The 20,207-nt window shown below is 41.6% G+C and overlaps 1 protein-coding gene across 5 annotated transcripts in view; it reads right to left on the bottom strand.

Moving 5' to 3' along the window:
* Nucleotides 1–442: 442 nt before the first annotated feature.
* LOC130207891 (AMP deaminase 2-like) overlaps nt 443–20,207 on the bottom strand; it is a 27,015-nt gene continuing 7,250 nt past the window's right edge. For 3 of the 5 annotated variants that reach the window (XM_056436637.1, XM_056436635.1, XM_056436633.1), the window contains exons 2-18: nt 8,838–8,968; nt 8,149–8,279; nt 7,559–7,627; nt 6,417–6,528; nt 6,140–6,326; nt 4,599–4,737; nt 4,430–4,519; nt 4,199–4,328; nt 3,861–4,055; nt 3,295–3,426; nt 3,021–3,184; nt 2,613–2,739; nt 2,368–2,531; nt 2,111–2,231; nt 1,616–1,789; nt 1,400–1,510; nt 443–1,275 (exon numbers count right to left, since the gene is read on the bottom strand). In XM_056436637.1, the coding sequence (XP_056292612.1) occupies nt 1,060–1,275; nt 1,400–1,510; nt 1,616–1,789; nt 2,111–2,231; nt 2,368–2,531; nt 2,613–2,739; nt 3,021–3,184; nt 3,295–3,426; nt 3,861–4,055; nt 4,199–4,328; nt 4,430–4,519; nt 4,599–4,737; nt 6,140–6,326; nt 6,417–6,528; nt 7,559–7,627; nt 8,149–8,279; nt 8,838–8,867 (2,292 nt within the window). In that variant the 5' untranslated portion in view covers nt 8,868–8,968 and the 3' untranslated portion in view covers nt 443–1,059. Of the gene's footprint in view, nt 1,276–1,399; nt 1,511–1,615; nt 1,790–2,110; nt 2,232–2,367; nt 2,532–2,612; nt 2,740–3,020; nt 3,185–3,294; nt 3,427–3,860; nt 4,056–4,198; nt 4,329–4,429; nt 4,520–4,598; nt 4,738–6,139; nt 6,327–6,416; nt 6,529–7,558; nt 7,628–8,148; nt 8,280–8,837; nt 8,969–15,031; nt 15,228–20,207 lie in introns of those variants that run through there. The other 2 variants (XM_056436636.1, XM_056436634.1) reach the window with 2 other exon arrangements.

Here is a 20,207-nt window from a genome sequence, read left to right as displayed (position 1 = left end):
AAACCATGAAACGAAGATGATTTTCAACATTTAGTGGATTCCTTTGTAGCTAAAGACGAGTGTTTGCTTCCTGAAATGTCTGCAGTCTGCTTCTCATACTGACTCAAAGGAGTTTCTCTCCCTTATATTTCACTTTCTGAGCTCATTCAAATCACCGAAGGACGATTCTTTCTGTGCATTTAGCAAATAAAAGATTTTAAACCACAGTAAGCACAATGCATGTCTGATATCTAGACCTGCAGCATTCAGACAGAAGCTTCATCCCCTTCTCTCTGGTTTAGTAACTGTACATCTCCAAGCTCTGAGCCACAGTGATGTCGCTTAAAACATGAAACCTGTCCAAGTTGGTTATGTGCATCCATCTATCAACTGTCTTTCAGTGAAATAACACCTGTAATCCTTTATTATAAGGTTGTATAATCAAGATGGTTGATGCACTAGGTTCAGTTAAGCAGCATGCCTTTATTGTGGAAGATAAGAAACGTTCAGAGCAGTGAAGCAAGTTTCAATGTGCTGGTGGTCAATGTTTCTGTAGTACACAGATACTACAGAAACACTTCATGCTACATAATGTGGCAGGTGAATTATAACATGGCGCTCACTGGGATCATCTGATGGCTTTTGGAAGGACAGGATGGAGTCATGGACTAAGAAATAAAGACAATATTGCCTTAAGGCGTCTCTGGCGAGTGTTTCTCTGCTTTTCATTCACAAGAATCCCCGGTGGTGGACATCTCTGCTAACCTTCCTTAAGAAACAGGTTATAAAAAGTATCTGGGGACAACACTGACTATGCAATTGGAACTTTAACAATATGGGGTTAAAGTCCTTTCCTGAAACCTAAAAACAATTCAAACACAAGAAATGGAACAATGTAGAAGCTGTGCTGCTCTGGCAGCTCTGTATCCTTGACTTTTTGGTCGCTGTGTAGCTGTGGGTGCGGCATACTTCTATAGTGATGGTTGGTGGTGAATGACCCTCACACCACGTCTCTTCAGCGTCATGCTGGGTGGACCACGGAGTTGAGGATTCACCGGACAAGCCCTGGCTATTGCGCCGTCAGCGTTTTCTCGGGAGAGAGCCCATGGACAGAGAGTCCTCCTCATCGATGGTGTCCAGCTGTTCAGTGTGCACAGCTTGAGTGATGAGCTGAAGCTCCTCGGAGAGCGTCTCGCTGCGGTACACCACGCGGATATCAGGGACGTTGGTACGACGGATGTCGTTGCTCACAGGACCCTCCTGAGAATAGGTGGGGCCCAGCCAGTAGCTTTTGGCCTGGAATTAAGAGAAGCTACATGAGGTGAAAGCTCACGAGTAAAACAGAGATAAATATAGAACACAGTGCATGTATGCCACCTGTTTGAATACACACAATGAGAAGAGTTACAAACTAGTTTACCTTGTGTGAAAACCCACTCATGAGGACACTGTTTCTCGCCAGCTCACACATGTCACAGGAACTTAGTTTCCACACCTGAGTAGCGATGCTGTACTCCTCCATCAGAGGCTCCTGGATCCATAAAAACACGCAGAGCCTCATCACACCTGACCACCGTTTTGCTTTGTCGACCTTAAATGTCGGTCATGTGTGGAGACACGCCTCCTTCATACTGACCTTGGTGAAGTGGAACTGAAGAGGATCATCAGTGGACAGAGAGATCACGAGGCCTCTTGACAGGTACTCTGGCAGCGGGTTGCGATGGTAACTGAGAAACAGGCTGTTGTTGCTCAGTGGTGACATGGCGATGCCAATTTGAGCCAGGTAGAAAAGATACTGGAGCACCGGGGCCTGATGGATATCAAATAGAGAGAGAGCATGAGAGAAAAACGTCATCTTAAATCTTCATGTGTGTAAGGCCAAGCTGAAGGCAATAGTTTGTAAATCTCTTTGTGCTTCCAAAATTATATTGCAGTCCCATCCAAAAGTCGGACTTTAGTTAAGCTTTCGGATACAATCGGTTTGCAAGAAGAGAAGATTCAACAAAGATGAAATCTTTAGGCAAACTTTCCAAATTAGTTGAAGAACACAGCCGGCATTTATGCAAACAAGGTTTTTTCAAAATAGTAAAAGCAAACATTTCCAGAGCAGTCCAAGACGACGGCTCCTGACCTTTCTGAGCAGCAGTCCGTGGGAGATGTTCTCTGACAACATGAAACCTGACACCAGGTGGTGGATCGGCCCCGCCTCCCCACAGTGAGGTCGCAGCACAAACATGTGAAAGCCACTCTGCCTGTGTAAGTCAAATATATTTACGAAAACAACATTAAAACCTTTTGTTTTGTTTTGTAAACGTTGCATTGAAATGAATGCATGTGTGTCCTCAAGAGGATTCTTTTGTGTTATAAATGAGTGCAGCTGGGCCATACCTGCGCAGGTGGTTGAGCACCGTCATGTTGGCATAGGTGTAGTACAGGTAGTACGAGTAAGGTGGGTTGTCTTCTTCTGTCCAGTTTTCTGGCAGCGCGCTGTCCAGATTGAAGATGAGCTGCTCAGGTTTGGACTCGTCGTCCACGCTGTCGAAGCCGACCACCTGTGGACACACACACAACAACAGGATAAAAACACACAGGAGAATCAGGATCGCTTGGAGTTGTCGTGACGTGATGCTCACGTGCTCCAGGAAGAGATACAGCTCAGGATGACTGCGCGGGTCGATCGTGACTTCAAACAGAGGCATGAAGATGTTCTCCAACATCTCCTGGAAATTAGCCAGCTGCTTCTTTGTTCGGTAAACATCACTGGAGGGATTGAACAGTGACATCATAGAGATGATTATTGTTTAAAAAAAAGAAAAAAAGAAAGACTAATACAGTTAAAATCTAGGTTTAAGACATAACCCATGTTTGCACTTGTTGAGGAGCATTTAGTCCCTCACACAAGGACATAACATCGGAAATTAGACCAATTAGTTGCTTTTTGGTTTGTGCTCTCATTACAACCATATGTTTGACCACCATGTTTTCACCACCCCGGACTAAAGTGCGGCTTCAAGGTAAAGCAAAGTGGAGGGAGTACTTACAAAAGACGGGGCACCTGGATAAGCCAGCGCACATTATCAGAGTACACGCGATGTTTGATGGCCCACTGAGCCAGTTTATCCCATTCATCCCTGGAGCGCCCGTAGATGGACAGGCGGAGCTCAGAGTTCTGGTACTTACTCTCCTCCAGGTCAAACATCACCTCCTGGACAAATAGTGACAGGAGATATCAATGCATCAGTTTTTGTATGTATGATTAAATGTTTGGTTTGGATGATGTGTGTAGTCATTTTGTCCATATGAACTAATTCACACCTTGATGATGTGTGCAAAGTATTTCCCTTCAATGCAGTTGTCCGTCTTAATGAAGATCTCTCTCAGGATGGATTCTCCGATGGGGTTGTATTTGGCGTTGAACTTGTCAAACCGATGGAACGTGTTACGGTCCTGAAACACGAAACAAAACCTCTCAAACATCATTTGTATCGATATCAAATGTATTACACCAGGGGTGCTCACACTTTTACAGCATGCGAGCTACTTATCATGTGACCAAGTCAAGACGATCGACCGACGGAGCTCTGCGGCGCGCGAGACGGCGAGCAGAGGGCTGTTAACGCGACACGTAGAGACAGAAATGACATGCTTCTGCTGTAATTTGGCGCTATAGAGAAAGTTACAGGGGGGCGGGCCAATTTTTTTTAATGTCATACCAATACTTCGCCGCGATCGACTGGTAGGTCGCGATCGACGTATTGAGCACCCCTGTATTACACAGTATTCCTTTGTGCTCCCATTTCTATTTTTCTTTCCTTATTAAATGGCACAGGACAATGAGCACATGGTTTAGAGCACAAACAGAACATACAATAATATCTCACCGCATGCATGTCGAGAGTGTCTACACTCAGATCAAAGGCCGTCAAGTTCATGGTCTCAAACACCTCCTTGAGGGTCTGGCCATGGCCACGCTCAATGTGAACAATATCCCCCGGGTACTTCTTCATGGATCTCTTGATGAATCGCAGCAGGTGCTTCTGATTCATGCAGGATGATGCATGAATGTGTGTGTCCACCTGTAGTTAGGGCAGAGCAGAATATGTGAGAGGCAGATATGACCTTGGCTCTCGGGCTTAGGTTCAGTCCTCTAGTTGAAGTAACAACAGTCACCGGATGATATCGAAATAGTAAAGATAGATTGACTTTGGTTGTCTCTTGCCTTCCGTATGTTGTAGAAGTCTCGATGTGGAACTTTCTTCTGAGCTGCCAGCTCCTTCATCTCATTCAGGAGGATGTGCATCTGGAATTTAGAGCTCAGGAACTGCAGGCGGCGGTAGCAGAAAGACTTCCTGTTAACACCAGACAGGAAACGCAGGAATATTTCACTTAAAATAAACACACCATTTTAACAATAACATTTGTAGAATGATGGTCTCAAAGAAACACTCACACGGGGCCGTTGATGATGAGGGCCATCATAACATTTGTGTCTTCAATATACTCCGTCAGGTCAGGATAGGGCAGGTCCAGTTCTGTGCTTCTGAAAAGGAGAACCGTATAAAGTGATACAAACAGACAACCTGTTGTAAACTAACGTGTCGTCAGGTACAAAAACATACTTGTCCATGTTGGTTTTTTTCGTGTAAACGTGGACAACTCCACCCACCATCTTGCAACCATATCCTGTGTCTGCCGGCATATTCTTGGGGTCGTTGTCATAGGGGTGTGTCTTTGAGACAGGTGGGTGAACGGGGGCATCTGGGGAAAAATGTTTCGTTCATTACTTATGTTATATATCCATGCTACAAACAAATTAGATTAATAGAAACAATAACGTGGTAACTGCCAAGATAAATGAGACATGGTGTGGGAGTTTGTATTATATGGTGGTCCTGAGTGAATGCTGCGTTTATATTAAAGAATTATGGCAAAATTAGAATTTGGCAAACTGATTAAAAAAACAGCTGTTGAGAGGGTGTTACTTGTTTCTTCATTGTTTGTTTGGGCCACTAGTTCAGGGTGTTAAGGGGGAGAGTTCTTCATTTTCATGTATGCACATGTGATACACATGTACATAGTACATACACACGTAAATACACCCATTTATGAGTTTCCTGAACACTGTTATTAGTGTTGGTCCTTGAAAGCCTCTGTGATGTTACCGTAGCTCTAATTATACTATGAGACAAACTTGCAGAGAGATGGAATACTTTGCCAATGTAATAAATAACTATTGTTTTCATAACAATTCCCTTCTGGTCAGTCCCATGCACATCACTTAATTCTTCACTTAAATACACTAAAATACATGTAACTCTTCACTTTAAATACACTTGTCACTTTAAACTTACTTACACTCGTTAAAGTACTGAATCCTGCCTGTCTGTGCTCTTCATCTTATATTTATATTCTTAATTCTTACACTGTCTTGATTCTTGTTAATTGTTGTTAATGTTATTGTCTATTGTTGCACCACCCACCATGACATTACATTACATTAGCAGACACTTTTATCCAAGGCGACTTACAATAAGTGCATCAACCAAGAGTACAAACTCAGAACAACAAGAATCCTGAAAGTAACATTTCTTCAAGAAAGTCAAACTACAAAAGTACCATAAGTAAGAGCCATTTAAGTGCCACTGAAGTGCTAATCTGTGTTTTAGCCCAGATATAGTCAGAAAAGATGTGTTTTTAGTTTCCGACAGAAGAGGTAGAGACTGTTTGCTGCCCTGGTGTCAGTGGGGAGCTCGTTCCACCAATGAGGAGCCAGGACAGCAAACAGTCTGGATGACAAATTCCTTGAATGTGAAAACATGCGTGGCAATAAAAGGTTCTGATTCTGATAAAGAGAGAAACAGTGACTAGTAGAACGACTCGAGTCCACTTGAAGGATACTCATTTGTATCACTCGTTTGGTTCAAAGGAGCAGATGCTGGATTTAGACCTGCGGCTAACTATTATTATCTAATCATCGAATATTCCTCTGCAACATCCTTGTAAAATAGATCAAATCTGTGAAATTCAACAAAACACTTTGATTCCGAACAAGACAAAATAATGTGTTGCCTTCACCATGTGGCTGTGTCCTTTCTGATATACATTTAGTCATGGCTATTTCCAACTGTAATAGAATATGTTTGGTGTGTGCATGAAATACCAGCATCTACAGGGGTCTCTGCTATATCGTCATAGTCGGTCAGATCCAGAGGCTTCATCCCGAGGTCCAGCAAGGCTTGAGCTGTGGTCTTACAGAAGGATTGCATGGATCGCTTGATGTACTTCTCCCGTATGAATAATGCCTTCACCACACACTTCGCAGCATCTACCAGGTCAATGAATGGCACCTGGGAAGATATCAAAACACAGTAATGAAAATGGGAATACCTTAATTGCTTATAAAAACACTTAAAAATCACTTGAAATAATCTACTCACCCCGCACTTTTCCTCTCCAGATATTGACACCCGCTGGTATTCTCTCTCCATTGGCAAAGCCCTTTCCCTGAAGCCATCATTAACAGTGTCCAAACTATTCTCCTGCAATAACCTTACAGGATAAAGACCGTAAGAAGGAGAGTTTAAAACAAGAGAAAGGCAAAGGCAGCACCGATATAGAGAAGGACAATATGTGGATAGAACTGGAGCAGAAAAGTAAATAAATAATAAATAAATAGAATATACACTTTTATTAATCCCCAAGGGGAAATTAGTTCTCTGCATTTAACCCATCCTTAGTTATTAAGGAGCAGTGGGCTGCGGTGAAGCGCCCGGGAAGCAACTGGGGGTTCAGTGCCTTGCTCAAGGACACTTCGACTTGCAACTAATGGGGAGAGCGGGGATCGAACCCGCAACCCTGCGGTTGCAGGACGGCCCTCTTACCCCACTGAGCTAAAGCCGCCCCATGAGTCGTCTCTTCAAGTTCTTGAGCTAAAAATTGGTTAAAAAGAACACATCCAAATTCAACTTTAAACCTCATTACAGGTCTGGCAACATATACACTGTAGATGGGGTATTTCAGTGTCTTTATCTCAATACTCTGAAGATCTTCGCTATGGGGTACTGGTGTTCAAAAAGTGAGTAAAAAAAGAAAATTATTTTAAATTAACTACATAGAAAGGAAATACATATGCATACTTCATTAACCTACAGAGCTGCCAGGTGACCGAATTGTATGATTGTTCAGGGTTCACAGGAGATGTAACTGCAGAAAGTGCACATACAGAGTTGAGACTTTCCAACTTGAGAGACTTGTTGTCTTTAGAGAGAGCAAAAAGCAAAAGAACAAGGTAGGGATTTGTACATCTATTCACCAGCAGAGGGAAGATGTGATCCATCTCCATAAGATGATTATCTGTCAGTGGTTCTGGATCAAAGTACTTTCAACCAACAATTCCTAAATACTTTTAGACTAGACAGGGATACGTTTATAGCAATTATAAATAATAAAACACTCAGGCTAGTAGCTGCCCGGCACATGTCTAACAATACAAGCCAAATAGAGATGAACTGAAAGGAAATAAACAACCAAAGAGAAAATCACCACACAAATCATACAGACTGAAGCTGATCTCACTCACTCCAGGTCTGCGTCACTGTCGATTTTCATGAAGTCCTGTTTGGCACGGAGCAAAATCTCTGGCTCAAGCCTTGGGGAGATGTGCAGCGGGGCAGGATAGCGTAGGCAAGGCAGGGGCAGATGGGCATCAGAGGTAGTAAGAAGAAATTAAGCACACAAAGGCAGAAAGACCAGATATATGTACACACACTCAAACAAGCACTCTCTCACACACGTAAAGATTTAAATATATGCATACAAATCACAAAGTATTAAGTGAACACAAAAGTATCATAAGTTAACTGTTAAGATAAGGCTTATCGGTGCAGACGGCTTCAAGGAGACGAGACAGAATCCACCTCCTCGCAAAAGCTTAGCACAGAAGAAGGTTGAAAACCAGAACCGGTGCAATGTGCTGGCTAGCTCTGTTAGCCCATTGCTGAGGTTAGTTAGCCCACAGATTAGCATGTTGGAAGCTGATAAGCATGTGTGCATGTGTGAAGAAAAAGGCTTTGTGTAAAAGGTGAGTGTGGGGGAGAGCTGTCTGGCAGAGATGCTGTTCAGAGTTGATTTAACTGTCTTTGTGTGTGCAGTGTGTTTGTGCTTCCTCACTTAATGTCCTGGCTGATTTGCCTCTCTAGGCGGTGCCGTCGCTCCTCAAGCTGTTCGATGGGGCTGTCCTCTGGAAACTCATACGGTGCACTTCGCATCTCACTCTCTGCCATGCTGCGTGTGAACAGCTCCTTAGTGCAAACATACGTTATATGGTCTCATAAAACAGAACAACTTCCATGCACCTGTGGACATGTGGACATATGGACAACCCCCCCGCTATATTCACCTTCAAATAAAGCCAGGAAAAGCCAAGAGAGATTTTGAACTGGTACGATTAAAAATAATGAAACTTTCATGAACTTGAAACATTTCGAATGTGTTTTGCAATATTCTTAATTTTACAGGAATGCGGTGGTTAGGGGTTCATTTGGTAAAGAAATAAAACAAAATCTTCTTGTGTGAACTGGTGACATACTGGAAGATGAAATCATAATCCAGACAGAAAGAAGCCAGCTAGAAAATATAGTTATTAATTTTAACATATTTTTTATTATCATTTAGGAGTCAAAGCATGCATGTTCATAACTGGCAAATTCCACATCAAAATAAATACCAGTAACAGCTAACTCAAATATCTGAATGGCTGGAAAACTGGTTCATGGATGCTAATCAATAGTGCTGCTAGATTATTTAGCTGAGCTCTACCTAAAAACTTGAAAGTAAAAAGTGTGGCTTTGAATTCTTACCTCGGCAATCTCTTTGTATTTTTCATCCATGGATGTTCGCAGGTCGATTGGATTGTGTGTGAGAGAAACAGGCGTCTCTGGAAGTGATCTCTGGGGCTTGAGGGGTTTGGGCACCGATGCACCACACAGGTCTGTAGGAACACAAAGATGGAATGTGTCATTTGAGCAGTAATCCAAGAACATAGTTAATATTTTAAAGTGGGTTCCTTTTGGCCAAAGGTAGCTACATGGTTTTATTTTCTGAATCTGGAGACACGAAATGCAATTTAACCCTTGTGTTGCCTTCGGGTCAATTTGACCCGATTCAATGTTTAACCCTCCTGTTACCTTTATATTTACTAACATATTTTACCCTTGAGGTCAATATGACCCCAGCTATTAAAATCTCCAGAAAATTATTAGAATTAATATTGTTTTCCAAGTTTAAGTGTGAGGTACTTTATGTTTGTTTGTTGACTCCCGAAAGAACATCGACATTAAACATTGAATCGGGTCAAATTGACCCGAAGGCGACAGGAGGGTTAAATAATCCATCTTGAACTCATCCTTTTCGTGTTGTGTGGGAAAGATCATATTTAACAACGTCTCTTTTCTGCAAAGTAACGTGGCAACTTGCTTCGATAAGTCAGTCAGTAAAGTCACAGGACCTTCTTTACTACTACTTTATCATGAACATGTTTACTATTGGAAAAGCTTTGACAGAACAGGATTTTCAATCCACAGAACCGCTCTCAAAACACAGGCACACATATAACTTGGACTGGTGACAGCGGCTGTCTGCAGGGAAATCCTTGTGCTATGTCCAAGAACAGAAGCCATCTTAAGGATATTTATGTGCCCACACAGGAACTCACTTACTCATAATAAGTCTGTGAATTTAGGAGTGGTGAGTTCTCTCCTCTATAATTGGGGCCATTTTGAGTACTGTGTCTGGCCTGTGACAATTATCCGTTGCCATCTGCTGTCTGCCTCCGAGGCCGTGAAGTCAGGGAGGGGCAGGACGAGCACCTCGCCACACAGACAGCAGCGTGACAGTCAAACATTTCAATTTGGCATAGAGAAGTTTTACAGGATGTGAGTTACGGCTTTGTGAAGATCACTGACATTCATATGATCAAAGACATTAAAAGATTGTTTGAACATTATTAAAGCCCAACCAGTCCTGTATTTTGTAGGTAGATTTTAAAAAGGATATCATACATTTAATTTTTAAAGAAATGTGACCACAATATGTACTGAGTAGACCATTTTATTGTTTAAAAATGAACGTTGGCAATACTTTCTAAAGTAACTATATTATATATTTGTCCTATCTGTACTGAAATTGCTTTATTTCTTCCAACACACACCAAAAGCCTGTACAAATATTTTTGCAATAAACTAATATCAGCATAACAGATAACTTTATGCAGACAAACACGCAAACTGAGTAATCCCTACTATTTTAATTTTATTTAAATTTTAATTTTACTATCCTATCCATGAAATCCCCTGGCCTGTCCCCCACAAATGACCACAGCCCCCCAACTCTATTTGCCTCAGTGACATCATGGTAGTAAAGGTCTGAGGTCTCAGGATAGAGCACGACATGTGCTGGACAGTCTGTAAAGCCCATTGAGACAGATAATCTCGATTGAATGTGATTTGTAAAATTGGGCTATAGTCGGGAGCACAAACAACACAAACACATCTATTCAAGTAAATACAAACAGACTGGGAGGAACTCACCCGACGACAGAATCAAATATGAAGTCAAACAGAACAATGAAACTTGTGGCTCATATTCTGCTCTGCACTGTGATACCTCTTTCAAAAATCACTCTACTGCCATGCAAAACAAACACACACACAGCCAGGAGACCAACAGAAAAACAACAACAGAGGCACAATTATGATATGAAACTTCAAGAAATGCGCATTATACATAAAGACTTGTATGATTCATTCAGTTATTCGTAACGAGACAGGTCAATGCAAATGGGTACTGTTACTTGTTCTTGGCAGTATTATATAACAACAAATATATATAAGATGGTCAATAAAGATAAATGTCTGTAATGTTTGGGCCACGGTGGACTGTGCGTCTCATTTGGGAGTGCGGAATAACATCGGGAAAAAACACCATCATTTCCTATTTATTTTAAGCCTTGACCTAAGCCCTATTTTATTTATTTTTTCCCAAACCACTGTACAGATCGAGATTGCATGCGAATGCATTTTGGCCCACAGGCTGGCGAACCAACCCAGACTCTAGCCTCACCTCAAACACGCTGTTTACTTTGTGAGTGGGGCTCTTCTATTTTAGCATGAAGTGTGACAGCCAATCATCTTCACGTAGTCCTTGAGAGCTCGTTTCTTAGACCAGTGAGTAATATTGACAAAGCGTTCCATCTCAGCTTTCTCTCACATCCCTGGGACCTGAGTCTGCACACCGCCCACATGCGCTACCCACTCGTTCTTTTGAACCCGACCAGAGAGACAGACATCTAGAATCTATCGACCAGCGTGTCTTATCCTCCCAGTCATGCAGGATGAACGTAGCAGCAAACAAGTTTTGGCAGGAGTCAACCAAAACATTGTACAGTTATATCTTTGAAAATATGACATTACATCACATGTCATTTAGCAGACGCTTTTATCCAAAGCGACTTACAATAAGTGCATCAACCAAGAGTACAAACTCAGAACAACAAGAATCTAGAAAGTAACATTTCTTCAAGAAAGTCAAACGACAAAAGTACCATAAGCAAGTGCCAATTAAGTGCCACTGCAGTCGGAAGAGATGTGTTTTTAGTTAAATATTCCATGACCAAATAAATCTGACAATAAAACAAGGGATCTCTATTTAAGGAAGCGCATATCTCGAAAAACTGTCTGTGCCATTAACTTCTGACTTGGCCGGTGAATTGCTGGAGACCGAAGGGCATGCAGGGCCGAAGTTGGTTCAATTTGCACGTGCAACAATAAGAATAAGTGTGGAATGAACAAGTGATTGTAATGCACCCACTCCAAATGGCCACGCCCACACCAGCCTATAACAATTTAACAACTTTTTGTTTTTGTAATATGATGAAAGACAATTTTGACAATAAAACTTTGCAGTCAACAAATATCAAGTGCCATAAGCTTCAAGTTGGTATCAAAGCTTCCAATCATGATACACATTACATCACAGAGAATTAATAAGATTGAGCCGCCACTGTAGAGATGACAGATGTGAGACGACTCTTTTCAGTGCAATGTCCTCACCACAATAACAAGTCCCAAGGTTACTGGCATGTTGGTGAAGGCATCTGGCCGGGCACTTCCTCTTCTGCATGATGGTCAACTCGTCAAGCACACGGAGCAACAGCCGACATGTTGTGGCAGTCCTTGCTCTATTCTTTTCTCCAACATGACTTTACAGCCAATGACATGTTATATATGTCGCAAAGAAATAATGAGAAATATACTTTTATTTTAAATGGAAGTCTTGCCTGTAACCTAACAACGCCAGCCGGCACTTCCCTTGTGTCATAGTGGTCTGGCGTGAGTTCGCTAACCAATAGATTATTGATTGTTCTCCTTTTTACCCAGATAACCAACAACCAGTACGTGAGTTTTACTGTTGTAACAGACAACAGGCTCCCTCGTGTTTGTATTAGTATTAAATATCACTCCAAATATAAGTAGATACCCTTTATTAATTGTATCATATTGTTTCTTCATGGTTTAATGGTACACACGAGCTGATTGTGTTGGAGTTTACATGGGAGAACATAAGAAGGGCTGGCCAATATTTCAATATTATATGAGGTTTTACAGAACATAGTTCAGTTGGGGAGACCACGCCCCTCATTCAGCCAATCATTCGAGCCGACGGTACTTAAACACGTCACACCTATTCACGCCCTCTTCGCCTCAGCAGCGACATCCCTCCCTCCCGACCCCGTTCTTGTCTTCCCATTTCTCTACTACAGGACTACGGGAACAACGGGGGGACTCTGCACCGCCAGAGCTTCAGAAGAGACAACCCCCACCCACGAGTCTCCACCCCCGCCATTCCCTCTAACCACCAGACGTCAGCAGTCTCCAATAGCACCCCTCCAATCCGCTCTTCACGACCCTTCTCGTTCCAGACATAATCAACCCTTCATTTATTTCACAATAAACTAACTGTAAACATGTAACACTGCTGGCGTGGTTTTCCTTAGTGAATTGTTAATTGATTTTCAGCAGAATGAAATTATTCTGACACTATATTTACATTAGTGTTCTACATCTTTCTATAGTCAATACTAATGATATAGAGCAAACTGTAATGAATTAGTATGTTTTTGATGCTAACGTTTGAGATGTATGAAGTGTGGTAATTTGTGGAAGTGGACCAAATGTAGCTGGATCTCTGCTGGCTTCACGCTTAAGTGACTTGAGGTCGACTCTCAAAGGTGAATGTCACTTTATTTTGCATTAAGTGTTTCGCAGGTGTGCTTCTCTCCATAAATGAAGGTGACTATAGCAGCAGGGAGAAATTAACTATTGTGCTCAGCAAACAAAGCCTCTTCATTCTTGTTAAATTATTTCTATATTAAGCACACCCTGCCACAAGTGGCCAAGATTTCAAAAAAATAATATTGATACTCATCTTCATTGCTTTGACTAGTGTATGGCGAGTATGGTGAGAAGAAAGGCAATATAATTAATATCATTGTCACAATATTCACAATCATATCTCAACATGTCAAATGCATTTAAAATCAGAAAAAATATAATCTAGCCCATGTTTAAATTGTGTTTTACACATTAGGTGACACCAGACTTCATACATCTCAAACGTTAACATCAAAAGCATACTTTGCTCTACATCATTAGCATTGACAAATGAAAGTTGTAGAACAATAATGTAAATAGTGTCATTACAATGTAATGTGTTGTCTGTTACACACGTAAAGGTCATGTACAGCCAGGGATATCAGGCAGCAGCAATGCATGATGGGCATCTTAGAATAAGAGAATTTGTTAATTGCATAACATATGCCTTAGTGTGCTGCAGTAATGTGTTTTATTTGACTTTTTAGTCTAATGCAAGTCTGGCCCCAATGTTTAGAAAGAGATTTCACTTTATTCCCTGAGAGAAAGAGTTGATGATGACACCACTTCAGATGTTCCTTAGCAACCACAGATGAAAATAAACCTTTACTTTGGGTTGTGTTTATAAAAAAAAAAAAAAAAAAATATATATATTTTTATTATCAGTAGTAGGGATCAGTACAAGGGAACCAACATTGCTGATGATATTTTCCAGCTAAACATATTGCCTGCAAATTCACTAAAAACTGTTGGGGATGACTCTTTTTTCACTTCATGAAGGACTGCTGGAAAGACAAATACATTTCAATGCATGCAGAAAAAACACAGATCATTCTCAGTGTAGTGGTGAGAGACATGATTTACTGCTATTCTGCAGCCACATAGTACCACATGTAGCCTTTAAGAGGAGACATATCTGACTCCTCTCTGCCACATACACCAATATACAAAACAGATCAAAGATCAACAAACATGTTCAAGTGGATTATTACAAACGGAACTGAGCAGTTTACAGAATCTGTTCACACAAACTGCCTGAAGAGTGTTGGTGACGATGCGGTTCTGAAGGAGAGACTTGTTTCTCCGAGCATCATTGGCACCTTATCAGCAACTGAAACTGCAGCAAACGCTTGATTTATTGCACACTGGTGCTGTGCCATATGCTGTGTATGTTTTGTTTATGCCGGATGTCAGTGATTAATCCGCTGGGCAACATGACTGCATCATACAGGACTGTAGCAAACTCCAGCAGGTCCTCTCACTGCCACAGCCACACTGCAATAAACTACAGACACACATCAAGCGTCCCGAATAACAGCATCTAAGCAGACGGCCAACCTAACAGATGCATGACGTATGTCTCTCTCTCTCTCGCTCTCTTTCTTTAAGACAATCCCCCCCCCCCACGCATTTAAATATTTCCTCTCAATGTTTTCTAGAAGTTGTCAGTCTATTCCAGTGCACAGCAACTGTGTTTACTGACACCTCATCTGTCACTACGAGGCTGCCGATGCCGTATCGAGTGATAAACGCCATGCCTCGCGCACAACTGCAGTAACTTCTCGCAACACCGTATGTTCGTGAACACGTCGTACAGCATATGTCGCTGAGCATTGATACAGTACCTCTGTCTCCCTGCCTCGTCCTGCTCGCACGGGCTCGGTTGCGGACGCAGTGGCCTCGTCTGAGCTCTTGCGGGATGCTGGGACATGTAACTAGGCCCGGGACGACAGATGCGTGCTCCCCCGCTGACACGGTGGAGCCGGGAGGATGACAGCGAAGAGAGAGAAGCGAGAGAAGAGAGAGGCAGCGTACGTCCCTCCTCAACACCAGCTGCTCTCACCAGGATCATACAATCACGTCTCCTTTGCTCTTCGCTCTTCTGTTTTAACAGTCGTCACCTCCAGTGTGCTGGCGAAGCATTTTTCTCTCTCCCTTCTTTCCTCTTATTCTCTCTCGCGCTCTCTCTCGCGCTCTCTCTCTGCCTCTCAGCTGCTTCCTGGTTTACACCGGATTTCAGTGCATCGACGGCGCAGCCTTCAAGCTCCCGGATTTTAAGACTGAGTTGGAACATACCACGTGGTAGAAAAGGGGCGGGGCCGGAGTGAACCACTTCAGGCTCGATTGTGCTGTAAAATGGAGGAGACCATGCATCTCTGGCCACTTTCACTTCTTCTCCACCTCTCACTTCTTATTCATCATGCACCACTTTAATCATTCTGCGTGCACAACTTCGAATCATGCTTTGAATAATATTAGTTCAATACGATTGTTACATGTAAGGCATTTTTAGTTACACATACATTCAAACATTATTTCTTAATATGTGTAATACAATCATTGAATTTGCATTCTAACAATTTATTTGCCTCAAATGTAATTACCAACACTGTAGCACTGTCATTTTATATTTGGCTTTCTTACTTTTTAATAGTATCTGTTGTAACTCTATGTGCTGTGACTAATGTCAATGCCACTATACGTGCAGATATGTTGTATTGTGCTTGCTGTTGTTGAGTTCGAGTTGATGCAACCATGCAGTGAGTCTAATTCCCCATGTAGCTAAATAAACTGAACTCTATTGGGACTTTTTGTTATAATTCAGATTATTTTAATGTGATTATCAGATGTTTAAATTAAATGACTTCAGTGTGATTACTTGTGAGGTCAATATTACTATGACGCAGCATAGGTATGTGAATATAAGATTGTGTGTACATGTCAGCGAGTTCATTAACATGATGCATGCCGTGTTACTTTCTTGCGCGATCACATGATGCCAGGGGCAGCTGCTTCCTTCCTCTCTCACATGACCGCTGTCCGTACGCACGAGGAAGGCCTGCTGTATTTCACAGTGAATAAGAAATCCCTTTAGCTTCTTCTCAATATTAAATTAAGATCATCAAGGAATTCTCCAGATGAAGGTCAAACAAATATAAGCATACAGACACAGAAACATCTGCAAGAAAGACACATAACAAGCTGAAACAAAAAACACTATGGAATTTAGGAACATATCCTGAATGTATTCAATAACATCCAATACAAAGACCAGCTGGGAAGTATCTCAAGCCAACAAAATATAACAATACTTACAGGAAACTACAAAGAAAATGTTGCTCCACCTCTCTGACTCATAAGTGAGAGTTTGTTCGTCTTCATATGCATTTTAAGAAACTTTACCTCCACATTCTAGAAATATCATGGATACCAACCACAATCAACACTTGCCCTTCACCCACCATTAAAAAAAAGAATAAAATTGAACTGTATACACAATGACCGATTACATAACGGAGCTAAATGTGGTGTTATGTGATGTTTCCACATTCTTTCTGCAGCGTACTAAGAGAGCAGGCCAAGGAGCCAACGCCATCACTAACTGCACTCCGAACTAAACATTATCTAATTTGACTTGAAAAGTAAAATTGGCTTGAGGCTATTGTCGGCTTCACAGCACCCCTCACCCGGACGCCTTCACTTCTCTGCGCCCTCTCGGAGCGATGGAGCCCCCTGTACCGGTGGGCCGGGGTTTTGAATACCGCGAGTATATACGTTTTATAAAGCTAAAAATATGATTTCTTAACATATTTGCCACCTTTGCAGTCATCTTAAATGTGAACGATGTTACCGGTAGTCAATGGATCTATGCTGATCTACATTGGACACATCTTAGAGATGAAGTACAAAAGATTAACCTCATTTGCGTAAGATAGTTGGTTTAAGTCTGTGGTTCTCTATTACAGGTGGGGTGCAAGGGGAAATGCTGATTGTAGTTTATTGTTGTTGAGAAAATATTTGCAGTGTAAAACTCAGTACAACTCTATATTGCCAAAGATTTGAATGTTTTGTTTAGTTTTTCACATGTTGCACTTTATTGTTTTGATCTGGAAAAGATATGCAATGCAAAACAGATTCATCCAGCCACAATAGGCTATTTTTTGCCAAATATTAGTTTCTGCACAGATAGCCCTTTATTGGCATTGTTCTAACAAAGTGATTGCACTTTTTATTTGTTTTTGTCGGATGGAGCAATCTGGTTTCTTGAAAGTGGTTGCAATTTTCTTTATTCTATTATTGGAAAAAGCACAAATGGAGGAGTCTCAAAAAGTTGTTATGTCCATAAAAATTCAGCATGTACCATTTTGGTACAATTTTGTGGGGCATGAACATTTTCTTCCGAAGTGGGAAAACCACTCGTTTAAGTAAACGTACATTTCATAAAAATACACAAATCATTATTAATAAATAGGAATTTTCAAATCCGAGAGGTCTTTTGCTCATGAATCGTGTCCTCAGTCCATGCATACCGGTGGTGGAGGTGGTGGTGTATATTTTTGAGAGTGCAAAGCTCAAAAATAATGATGACATCCTGGCTAACTAACTAACTTAGAACAGTTATGGGCTCTTAAAGAAGATAATGCATCTCTTGCTATATTTCTGCGCAGGACATTGCGCTGGCAAAGCCAGTTTTAGCATAAAAACAGGCAGTTACTGAGTACATATAATTATCATGAATTCTGTTTGTCTTTGTAAAATTGTAAACATAAACCTCACATTCATTAAAACATATTACATTATATGCTATAGTGCTTTTTGGATTTGTCATGCAACATATTGCTGTGAACTTGAGGGTGTTTGTTCTCTTTGACTCTGTTCTGAGTTAACAGATTGAAACGTCAACCTTGTTTAGGGTAAATAATTATGATGAGAAGTATGTGGTCATTGATGACATTGCTTACATAAAGCACTAAAATCAGAGCAAACTGAGAAGTTTGCTGTCAAAAGTTAGACAACGTACAAGTGGACTTTCTTTCTCCAAACCCCATTTCCTGTAAACACCCTGTGGTTTGGTGTCATTTTTAGCCCCAGCTTGGGCTTTCCTGCTATTACGTCGGTTGTTTCCAAACATCGTGTTCCCAAGACACTAATCAACAGGCCACGGGGGAGTAGCATGCACCGCTTTTCACTCCCTTTTTCCCAGCAGAGAAAAGCTGGCGTTATTGTTCAGGCCCTTGTCAAGCAAACCGAATCTGTCACCCTGCACAGAAATGATCATGTGAACAACACAGGACAAACATTTAAACAAAATACCCATGGCCGCTTAGCATTCAGACTGATACTGTGTATCTCTCTTTCTAAGTCCATCATGAATGTTCTTAGAACAATAAATCCTCCCTGCAGCCCCTCACACGGCCAATACACAACAACACTGACCATATATGCACATGTAATCTGCCACTGCACACACACCAACTGTTCACACGCCAAAAAAGAAACAGATACACACATCGACATCCTCCCTCCGATCCACTGTGATCATCCAGAGCCCGGTCCGGTCATCAAACCTCTTGCCACACCTCTCAGTGCAGCTCTCCTTATCTGAATATAGGAACACTGTAACTGGACACTGTCAACATGTAACACACTCTGCTTAGCTTTGCTCAAACATTGAGAGGTTTCATATCCTATCCCTGGGACCAAAGGAGAGTCAGGGTCCAGTGAGGAGGCTTCTGATAACACATGGCTGCTTTCTATTTGCACATAAAGATACAGACTCTCATGTGCATGCACGCAATTTATGACTGATATCTCTACTTTGGAATACTCTGAGAATCACTATTCTTGTTTTCATTTCTGTTCTTGTTTGTTTGGTAAAACTGTGATGTTATAAATGCTAAACACTCAACAGAGAGTCTGTATAATTGATTATTTGTTCTGGATATGCAAAGCTAAAGCTGAGATGACATCCTGTTTGGTCCGCCCGACAGTTTAAGAACATTTACATTGATGTACAACAGAAAAAAGCCTCAGAATTGAGAAGCTGCAGATGCTGAATGAAAAATTACTTTTTTAATCAATTATCAAAACAGTTGCTGATCTATTTCAGTCAATCGATTATTCATTCTTGACATTAAATTTAGAAGGAAAGCTCATTTTAGTGGTCTGATATGCATAGTAATGCTAGAATGGGGTGAGAACTCACGGATGATCAGTAAACTGTGACGTAACGAATGTTTGTATCTTTTCACAAAGCATGAGTGGAGATCATTAAGTGACCCGGGGATACGATTCACTAATTCACTGATTCACAGATTCACTGACTCAAGGAGGTCACAGGACAATAAATACCCACTCAGAAACCAACCATCAGCTGATGCCGATTCATCTGTGATCAATGAGGTGGTTTAAATTAAAATTGACCTTCATGAGCGGAGACAGATCAAAGCAGCATGCTTCACTGTAGTTGGGCAAAGAAATACTAATTATTATAAACATGTGCATAAACACTGTCTGTCTGTTCGTCTGCAAATCCACCACATGAGACATGGTGTGTCCAATGGCATGAGGAGTCTTGCTGCTCTGTGTGTGTGTGTGTGTGAGTGTGCGTGTGTGTGTGTGCGTGTGTGGGTAAGTGTGTGTGTGTGTAGGTGTGGGTGTGTGTGTGTGTGTGTGTGTTTGTGTCCGCTTATGTTGTGATGATTAGAATGAGAGATATTGTGGGTGGCTCTGCTGTTCATCTCCTCGGCCCAGCGACAGCAGGCACACCTGTTGGTGACACAGCTTTCGAGCCTCCAAAATCCTTTTTCCAGAACTGACACACTTCCGTTGTTACATGGGAAGCAACCAAGCTATGAATAGCAGAAGAAAGCCCTGGAATGTTCCACCCAAACACAGAGCAAACTGGTCCTCACTCATGTCTGACTGCAACGCGGCCAAAGAGACCCTGACAACCAGCCACTTGTTGAAACCCCCATGGTCCGACTGTACGGAGCACTTTTGTTCCAGAGACTCTCTTGT

This window comes from Pseudoliparis swirei, chromosome 18 (assembly GCF_029220125.1).
Source record: "Pseudoliparis swirei isolate HS2019 ecotype Mariana Trench chromosome 18, NWPU_hadal_v1, whole genome shotgun sequence".
Classification (NCBI taxonomy): Eukaryota; Metazoa; Chordata; class Actinopteri; order Perciformes; family Liparidae; genus Pseudoliparis; species Pseudoliparis swirei.
Note: the sequence above shows the minus strand (reverse complement) of the source record. Positions and strands in the feature narration are given on the sequence as shown.